Source organism: Cynara cardunculus, assembly GCF_001531365.2.
Source record: "Cynara cardunculus var. scolymus isolate 2C chromosome LG 4, CcrdV1, whole genome shotgun sequence".
Lineage (NCBI taxonomy): Eukaryota > Viridiplantae > Streptophyta > Magnoliopsida > Asterales > Asteraceae > Cynara > Cynara cardunculus.
The window spans coordinates 11320173-11331002 of NC_037531.1; the positions used below are offsets into that span (position 1 = coordinate 11320173).

The 10830-nt window shown below is 39.5% G+C and overlaps 1 protein-coding gene across 1 annotated transcript in view; it reads right to left on the bottom strand.

Annotated features, from left to right (window-relative positions):
* LOC112510863 overlaps nt 1-7752 on the bottom strand; it is an 8610-nt gene extending 858 nt beyond the window's left edge. Inside the window, exons 1-4 of the mRNA XM_025116212.1 lie at nt 6857-7752; nt 4018-4159; nt 1225-3921; nt 417-840 (exon numbers count right to left, since the gene is read on the bottom strand). Of these exons, the coding sequence (XP_024971980.1) occupies nt 463-840; nt 1225-3921; nt 4018-4159; nt 6857-7752 (4113 nt within the window). The 3' untranslated portion in view covers nt 417-462. The remainder of the gene's footprint in view (nt 1-416; nt 841-1224; nt 3922-4017; nt 4160-6856) is intronic.
* Between the last annotated feature and the right edge of the window lie 3078 nt (nt 7753-10830).

Below are 10830 nucleotides of genomic sequence, written 5' to 3' on the forward strand. Positions count from 1 at the left end.
TTATTCAGTAAGGGGGGGGGGGGGAGCTTTATGCAGATAGCCAAGATTTTTCAAACATGCCCCTCCCAATCAAAAAACACTCCTTCCATCTCTGAAAAAGCCCTCCCAAACAAAAACAATTCCAATTATACAGACCAACTAGTTCACATACAACCAACTTTATCCATACAGGACTTGATGAAAACCAAGCAAACAACCCCTTAGCCTTAATAGTAGAAGAAGTAATAAACTTCCCCGTTTTATAATTAAAGGTAGAATTGGAAAATAGGCATTTGCTTTTGAAAGTGGACACTTATTTTAGGACAAAGTAGACACTTATTTTGAGAAGAATGGGGCATCATTTAAAGCTTAGCCACCGCAGTAATATCTTTGAGAAATAATAATAATAATTTTAAAAAAATTGTCTAGAAAGTTACCTTATGTTCTCGAGGAAATACTGCTCGACTGAAAGCAGAGATTGTTCTACAACATGTTGACATGCCCTGACATTCCTGCACTGCAAGACGGGCACAAAGAACCAATTCCATCTTGTGTTCCAGGATGAACCGGTTGGAGATGGAATTCATTTCTACACCAAGCACATACGCTGGTAATCTGATTTCTTCCACCCGTACTTGGCATCATACCGTTCTTTCCAAGCCAAAAAGAAGAATCAAACTGCTGTTCCATACCCGCATTGTACGAGAAGACCCTTGAATCCCCTTGAAGCGGGTGTGGATTATGTTGAGATCTACCGGTTAGAAAACTGAATTCCACAGGTTCAGGTCTACTTGATCTCATCCCACTCACACCAAAACCTTCATTATACCTTTCATCAAGTCTAAACTGTCCATCTCCAACCTGTCAATAAAAAATAATAGTCAAACAAGTTCTTATAACAAAAGTTCATATTACAAATACGAGACTCAAATGGGGCGGCCTCCTCATAAGGGTCATCATGGGTGCGTTTGGTATATGGGGCAACAAAAATTTCTTGTCCATGTTCGGTGTGACATTAAGACCAGGACAGGACAGTAAGTGGGACAAAAGTGGGCGGAACAAAAAAATAAGGATATAGAATGGTAAATAACTAAACTATGCACCTCAAATTAAAACCCCCAAAACCTTGCACAATCTTTCTACCACCTATCTCACTCTCACCCATCCGGTCCGATCCGGTCCTGTCTGCGTACCAAACACACCCTCAAAATGCACAGTATGTTTCAGATAGGCCGAAACTTATACCTTCTCTGACATTATATTGAAGGAATGGAAAGAGCTAGGAGACTGGATCTGTGGATGTGAAGGGGTGGATAAACCACTTTGCAGTTGATTTCCATCACCAGTAGTTTTCCACATACCACTAGGCACAACTTCATGAGTTTGACCATGATTGCTTCCAAAACCGGTGGTGAACTTGTTTCCAGAATTTTTAAATTCATCGGATTTCATCCCCTCCCATGCTCTGCCAGGGTAAACTGTATTACCACCATTAGGAAAACTACTAGTTTTGTCGTTACAAGAGAGATTAAATAATCCGCCCACTGAACCTCTTCCCGCTTTGAGATTCTCTACCATACTATTGTTAACCATACTCAAACTAGTATGGACATCAAAAGCTTCATCAATCTTGGATGGAACTACAGAGCAACTTACAAGATCTTTTTTCTGCTCCACCCTAATAGCATCGGGATATAGAGCATGAGGGTTCCCAAAAGCAAGACTTAACTCATTGCTGCTAATATCTCTGTCATCATCGAATTTGAGCCCATCTAGTGGTGTAGAATAGATCTTATTCTCAAAAATATCATCGGATGTATCAGCAATGGAAAAATGATTAAGCAATCCCCTTTCTGAGCTCTCCTGTTTGCATTCCTCCATTGCCCTGTCATACAGACAAGTTACATCGTCTTGGAAGCTAAACGCTTGCTCATTTTCAGATGGAACAAGTGAACAGAATTCAAGGTTGCTTTTTGTATTAAAATCCAAAACATCCCTATTCAACCCATCATGGCTGCTGCCTAAAGAAGCAACTGATTCATTACGTTTTGCCTCATTGTTCCTAAAGATATGGAAGTCGTCTAATTTGGCTTCCTCTGATTTATTTGAAGGAACTTCCGTTACATTTTCAGTACAGCAGCTTTGCTCACCACCAGATAGAAACGACCTTCTTTCAGAATTTATTTGCATCCTGGGTTCCTCCATTGTAGGAAAGGAGACATCACCATCAAGATTTTTATTTTCGCACTCTTCCTCCTGCCATGATGTGAGAGATGGATGACTTCTAAATTCATTTTCGTCTCCAAAAGTACTCACGCCTTCTATACCTGATGCACCATAGCTGACAAAAGCATTCCTCCTAACATCAAATTGTCCATCAAGTCTGGAACTTGCTAAGCCAGATGAGAGTTTATTTACATTATTATAGGTGCCATGAGCAAGATTATCAACGGGTGGAGCATCTCTGCTGCTAACGAGACCTCCCTTCTGCGCAGACTTTTGTTTTCTGGAAGATATTAGGCTTTCACTATTGACAGCTTTAACTGAATCAATACTTGGTGAAATGAGGGAACGGGTTGCCTTTGTAGAAAGCTTCTTGGCTACGGTCGCACCATCCTTATCCAGCCCAAAACGATCAAGAAAAAGCCCAAATGAAGACCCACCAACAACTTTCTCCTTTTCAGATATCAACTCGTCAGATGTACTATTGATAGGCATATCCATGTTTGCACCAAAACCCTTTTCTTCACAGATGCTTGATTTAGGACGCGAAGTTTCAGAAACTGTATGATTGAGGACTCCAACACTAGCAGCCATACCAACAATATCTTTACCAACACCATGACCATTGCCCATCGGTTCATTTGATGATGAAGGAAGGAGACAGTTCCCAGAACTTCCCTGCTCAAGGATGCAATCTGATTTGTCATGAACAGAATCAACATATGTAACTCCAGTTTCAGAAACTGCATCTTGATTGAGCACCTGTCCACTAATGTCACTTTCCCCAGCACCACTACCGTTGCCCGTCAGTTTATTTGGGAATGGAGATAGCAGAAAGCTTCCAGAACTTATACCCTGATCAAGATCGCAATCCAACTTATCGTCGATACATTTAACATGAGCTTCGCCAGAAGTTTCAGGTTGTCTGTTGCTTTCATTAACGGATAGGGGGACTTCATCAACTAAAAGTCCAGACTGAGAAACAGCAATATCAGGAACTTGGTCCGTCCTAGAGACTTCATCATTTATGGTACAGTTGTTGCCCAACTTATCACGGGATTCTTCAATATAAATATTCCTATCTACATCAATATGTCCGTCCTGTATACTATGAGACACAATGTTAAGGTCATGAACAAGCTCATCGGCATTGGATAGTTTACCAGAATTTGTTTCGTAATTAAGATGAGAAGCAGGTTCAATATTGTCTCCAGCCGAAACCGATGCTAGCGCTTCCTTGTTAGGAAGTCCAGTCATCAATCGAGGATCACAATCCAATTCTGAGGCTGGAGCTAGTGATGGTTCAGTTTTCTCTACTTCATTTTTCACATGGCACCCTATATGGCCGTTATACTGGTTCCTATCACTAAATGTTTTATGGCAGATCTGGCACTCAAATATTCCACCTTCTACAATAACCCACTCAGTAACTGCTGTACCAAGTTGAGATCTCTCGGTGTCATGAGCTAGCACCTGGTGGTCCAATAAATTGTCCTTCCCCTCAAAAATCAATGAGCATTTGAGGCACTTGAAAACGTCTCCTATTTGTACATCCATTGCATCCTCAATATCCATGGTGACTTGCTCCTCACAGTTTGTAGGCAAAGGTGGTGCTGGTGGCGATGATGATGGATTGTTGACTGGGCATGATGATGATGATGATGGATTATTAATTGGGCCATCCCTTTTGATGTCCTCTTGTAGAACAAGATCAGCAGCCTGTAATAAATAACAAATAAACTGACAAGGAAAAGGGAAGTAATCGAAAAAAATTAAAAGAAGTGAGCAAAATACTTGTTGTAAATACCAACTTACATTCACAGAAGCTCCTTTGAAAGCATTGTCATCACAACTGTTAATGTCAATGTGATTTGGCTTATCCAAGTTTTCTTGTCCAATAACAGAGATCAAGTATGTAGATATTTCCTTGCATGACTCGAATTGTTGACCACTAGGACTGGTTATCATCAAAGTAAGTACATCGTGTAAGAACCAGGAACTATTATATTCACAATGTTGATATCAGTATGACAGGATACTACCTAAATTTTGTGTTCAGATGATAAATTGTAGCAACAAGAACATCTGATAAATATTATTCAAACTGCAATAGAAGTCACACCAAGATGATCACTGTTCTAGCATAGAGTGGTTGATAACTAGATTACTGGATGGGCAAATCTCCATCTTGACATGGATTAATTATAATTACAATGCAATGAATATCAGCTAGTGATGAACTCACGAAGGGTTGCATACAAGATAAAGTGAAATGCTTAAAGTTGAAATAATTTTGATTGATGAAAATGCACCACTAAGGATGAGCTAGGTATGCATAGTACAGCACTACCACTTGGCATAAGAGGATGAACATGCAAATATAGGACTGGTTTGGAGTAAAAGCTCAAAAGACTTCTAAAAGGAAATGGTGCTCTTATGTCCCAAGTGCAATGGTCAACCTTTTTTCATCTCAACTGCAACATAGAAACCTATACCTTTGTGAATCAAACTACTAATAATGGAAGTACTATGAGAGATCCAGATTCTAATTTTTACATCTAAGCTATACTTTATTAACGACAGCAAATCCATGGTTTTACCAACATTTTATAAGGTCGATGCATAGACTCTTTTAAGACTTGTGCCTTATATCATTCAATTGCACTCCTTGTACTCTCTTCTCCAAATAGTCGATGAATAGTACACCCACAACGAGATCTTAAAACTCATGCAGTGACCCTATTAAAAGCATCACGCTCAACATTGACATTTTTCCAACTCTCACAAATTAACATGAAATTGTCTTCAAATGGAAACTGCAGTTTCTCCAATGAGAACATAACTAAGGCAGAAAGATGAACAGCTGTCTTATCATATAGTCCATGCGAGTCACTGACCCATCAAACATATTTTAATTGTGCCAAGGTATTTTCCATTATATCTGTCTTGTCAAGAACTCAAATACCTAATAATGGAAAATTTGTACAAAGATCCTATACCCTTTTTCCCATAGACTTCTCCACCAATTCTCTTATTTGACAAAATACCGTTCATGATTGATCTCCATAGAATGAATAATCTCATTTTCTGCAACACCTGTCTCCACTCTATTAACATAAACTCAATAACATGTTCTTAGCTTAATGGCATGACTCAAAAGCTTAATGCTCCCAAGCTAGGTACATACAGATATTATATCTTCCTCTCTATAAAACATACCAATGTACTCCTTAGCAATTATCTTCTAAACCATAAAAAATTAAACCTATTAAGTCACTGTGGCTACATTCCCAACTGGATTAGGACTTATGTGCTACAATGCAATGAGTTAAAGCAGCATACAGATTGAGAACTTGATATAGAAGTTAGCTATGTTCCAACTGGAATCTCAATTGTGAGTAATAAAATCAAAGCGTTCCAGGGTTCCTATAGCTGGTGGAGTTGAAAAAAATATTTTCAAAGAATTCCCTAGAAACATGCATATGTAGTTGGATCAACGTCTTCCAATTCAAGGTTTTTCATCTTCTTTTCTACCCATAAAACAGATCAGCATCTTTCATCTTCTTATAACTAAATAGTAAAATACCAAAAGATGCAATAGTCAAATTGGATAGTTAGTCAAAAACCTTGATCACAGAATCAGCTCAACCAGATACTTGAAAATTCTTGAAATCTGATTTGGGTATGAATTGGCTGTGATTTCTCAACACACTAATTTGGGCAAGCACGCTTTGTAATTCCGAACCTTCAGCACATGAAAAACTTAAATTTCGTGTTTCAGGACCATTTTAATGGATATTTGTTTGCATGTCCATTTTCAAAGGGGTTTGCATCCGGTCAGTGTGTGTGTAGGGGTCAATACTACCAAGGGTGGTGAAATTAGGAGGTATAACTACGTTCAGATATGAGTGAAACTGCCTCATAAAAAGAACCGATGATCTTATGTATTTTCCATATAAAGAGAACCTAAGTTTTATAAATCAACTCATGATATTGGAAGGACCAATTGAGGTTCGAAGGTCTGATCTTTTACATATAAGATCTCTACATAGAAAAAACTAGAGTTTAAAAATGCACACCCAGTACCATGATATTACCAACACTTCTTAATGGTTAAATACAGAGAGAAATCAAACATCACAAGCTTTACTTGGATCGTTCTATTAAAATTCACTCGATTCATATCCTAACTAGTCAAATCAGGACTCGGCACCAAACGTCATATCTACTCTCTTGTTAGGATTATCTATCCTCATGGAATGACATGCTATCATATGCAAATACCACACTCCTCTGCATGCTCTTTGTGTTCACAATATGATATACCCCGTCAAATTTTAAATCTTATCATCTTCCTTAACTTTTAAAAAGGTTAACCCCCACCCCTGGGCATGGTTCTCAGTTCTTGGCACCTGCTCAACTAGAAGAAATTATAATGCAAAGCAGGCAGTAAATTTGATCTCCTATAATTGGTTCACTAACCTAATGAATTCTTTCTGAAATGACAAGATAGATGTTCATAACCCCAATGAAATGATTGCCACTATTGATTGATTTTCGTTATACACAAGATCATCACCCTCCAAAACCAATGTCATTTCTTTCAGTGAAATGTGTGTAGCATATAGCCTAAAAGGAGAGGCAGAATGGAAACCTTATGTAACGGCGACAGAATAACCAAACACGGCCTTCTTTCTTCTTTATACAGAGACTCAGCCTCCAGCCTTTAGGCAAAACATCACCAAATTCAATTGCATCCACAACCCTTCTCTTCTTCCTCCTACTCCCCCACTGTCCATTCAAACCTCTCAGAAACCCTAACAACTCATCTTCCGTCGACATTCCCACAGTCCTCCTCCTAATTTCGGGCCCGTAGGGATCCTCTAATCCGGCAAGTGTTGTCAAATTTACCGGCACACCTCTATCATTTACAATTTCTCTATCCCTCTCGTGATCAAATACAACCACTTTCTTAACCGTATTATTACGAATTCTCTTCGCGGTGGGAGGACGAAGGAAAACCACATTCTCATGCTTCCGCGGCCTCCCTCGTTTTCGCTTTATGCCTAGGTTTTCCGGGTTCAAGAATTCAGGCACAACGGAATTGCTGTCGTTTTCGTCTTCATTCTCAACTACATCCTGGAAATTTGGATCCGACTTGCAGAGATGTTTCAACATACGGATGATCTGAGAGTTTTCCGCTTGTTCGGGGTCATTAATGTTGTTAGAAGAGGTTGTATGGGACGAACGGAGGTGAGGTGTGCGGCGGTGGAGGGTGGTGGTTTTGGTTGTTGCGGAGGACTCAGCCGATGCAAGACGGAGACGGGAGTAGGTCTGTTTACGGCTACCGGCGGATTCGTTGAAAACGGAGCGGTTAATTTTGGGGATAACGACGTCATCGCCACGGTTGAGATCGAAGGAGGAGTCGGAACTTAGAGAGAGGGAGTAGAGCTCTGACTGGGAGAGGAGACGGAGATCAACGACTGGAACTGAGTCTCGACGGAGAGGAGGACGGTCGCTGTCGTCATCGGCGGCGGCCGTGGTGGCCATATCGGAAAATGTGGTGCGGCGGTGATGGGCGGCGGGTATATGTAACGTAACTGAAGTCCGAACAACTGTTTTACAATAATAGCCCTGTCCCGATTGTATCGGGTGAATTGAGAAGAAAATATTTGGGTTTTTTTTAACACATTTATCTTTAAAATCAATGGAATAAAAACAATTTAGAAAATTTTCAAAAAAACCCCAATAAACTTTACTGTTTAGAATGATTAAGTTTTTAGATAATTTTTTAAACAAATAACTCCTTGAACTTCCTAAAACATGTAAAATAACCTCTTTAGCAGGTAAAAATATAAACTATATATATATATATAAAGAGAGAGAGAGTTGAATTATTATACAACCTTTTACATTTGTACAACTAATACAACTCAATTTCAACCGTGCATTTAATTAGATAAATATGTGATTTCATAAAAATTTTATTTTTTTTCTAATATAAAGTATTGATTATAATTAATGAACTTTGGTCATCTTCTATAAATATTCAAATAATAATAAATGAACTCTCATCACTTCAATAAATATCTCAATTGATTGGGTTGCATTGTTTGTACAAATGGACATGGTTGCATTTGAAATATACCCTATATATAGGTGGAGGTTTAAACGAGAGCACCTTCATTTTACGAAACGCGAGAACATTTTTATCATATGTGATAATACACTTGAGGGGACTTGGTGGTGTATGGATGTCGTGCCTTGCAACTTAGGTTGCACCAAATGTCGTCTGCGTCTATGATTTAGTATCGCATATGATGGTCTTGATGGATTATAGTATCACATTAATAACACATTTATCACATGTGATAGAACATGTGGGGGGCTTAGTGGTGTAAGGGTGACTTGGCCTACAACCTAGATCGTGTCAAAAGTCGTCCACGTCCCTGATTTAGTATCACATATGTATCATATGTATTGGAATAATAGTGTCACATGTGATTGTTTATGGTAAAAGGTTGTTCTCGTTTGAACTCTTCCCACCCACAGAGAGAAACTCGTCCCTTCCATCCGGTGACCATCTCGGTCTTCTCCCAACCCTTTTATTCTTCTCCACTGTCAATATCGAGATTGAGCTACGTTCTTCTTCGGCGACATCAACCCAAGTTCAAGATCGTGATCAACCTAGAAAACTTTTATCTAGAGAAGAAACCACATGTGACCATCGAGATCGAGATTGAAGGGAAGAAACCATAGTCCATAAGTGACCATCGAGATTAAGCTTCGCTCTACTCCCCTTCCCTAATTAAAATCAGAGGAGAAATCCAAAAAATCCCAAAACCCATTTGAAGTTTAATCACAAGCTAGTCCTTGAGGTTGAATCAAAATTACAAAACAGAGGAGAAATGCCAAAACCCATTCAATCGTTGTGGATGACCGATTGTTCAGCAAAATCAATGGATGCAATGGGAAGTGTAGTATAGTAGAAGGACTAGGGTTAAAATCGATCGTTGTTGAGGATCTCAGCAATTTGACGGCAAAAGAATTATGAATTGAACATGAAATCAAACCAAACAGCGGGATAGAGACTGGTATGAAGGCCTGAATGAACCAAACAGCGGGTGCGATGATGCGATGGCTTGAAATCAAACCAAACAGCTGGTGCGATGGCCTGAAATCGAACCAAACAACGAGTGCGATGGTACAATGGCCTGAAATCGAACCAAACAACGAGATTGAGATTAAGATTGGGTTGAGGAAGGTGGCGACGACGATGAGCTAGGCCGAGAGAGGTGGCGATGGCCGGTGGTGCAAGGTAGGGGTGCTCAAAAACCCGATCAACCCGATCAACCCAACCCGATTTAAAAAAAAAAAACTAACCCGAGCTAACCCGAAGGTTGATTGATAAAAAAATTAAGTAACCCGACTCTATTGGGTTGAAATCGGTTTAGGCCCAACTAAAACCGACCCAACCCGATGACCGATTGGAACTTGGAAGCAAAAACACACGGGAATGGGGGGAACCTCTTGTTTACCCTAGATGCTCTGGTCTGCTCCTTCCTAAACTCAAATCAACAAAACTCAGCTCCCTATTCCCTAATTGACAGCAAGCGAGAGTCGATACTACGAGAGGCCAGCGGATCGATTGACAGAGCAAGCGAGAGTTGAGACTGCGAGAGGACAGCAGATCGATTGACAGCAAGCGAGAGTCGAGACTGCGAGAGGCCATCGAGAGTCGAGAGTCGATTTACAGCAGATCGATTGGACCATCCTTCGATTTACATCCTTGAGCCATCGAGAGTCGATTTACAGCAAGCGAGAGTCGATTTACAGCAAGTCGATTAAGGTAACACAACACAGCCTTCCTTCGTTTTACACAGCCTTTGTATTATATTTTGGACCTCTTCTTTTTACACAGCCTTTGTATTATATTTTGGACCTCCTCTTTTTACACAGCCTTTGCCCTTTTGTATCATATTTACATAGTTTATTTAATGTACATAGCTTTACAGTTTATTTAATGTACCTCACAGTCTTCTTAATCCTTACAGTTTCAAATTCAATGGATGCTAATGCTATCCCAACCCCAATATGTATTGATAAAGAGATCAAGGAAGAACCAAACATCGATAAAAAAAGGTCAGGTGGTAGAGTATCTAATGTTTGGGCTCATTTTACAAAAGTAGAGGGTGGAAATCCAAATGATCTTAGGTGTGTTTGCAACTATTGTGGAAAAAATTATGCATGTGACAGTAAGAAAATTGGCACAACAAGTTTGTGGACACACATAACAAAACAATGCAAGAAATATCCGGGTAGGGAAACCGATAAAAAACAAAAAGTACTTAGTTTTCAAGGCGGTGGTGATGGTGTGGGAAATTTGTTGGCCGTGACTTTTAATAAAGAAAAATGTCGCAATGCCTTGGCTAGGTTKGTAGTGAAAGATRAACAACCTTTTAGTGTTGTTGACGGTGAARGGTTTAGAGAGCTTCTTCAAAGCTTGCAACCTAAGTTTGATGTCCCTGGTAGAATGACTGTTAGTAGGGATATATTCAAGTTGTTTTGTGAGGAGCGTGTTAAGTTGAAGAAAGAGTTAACTAAGGGTGGACAAAGAGTATGTTTAAC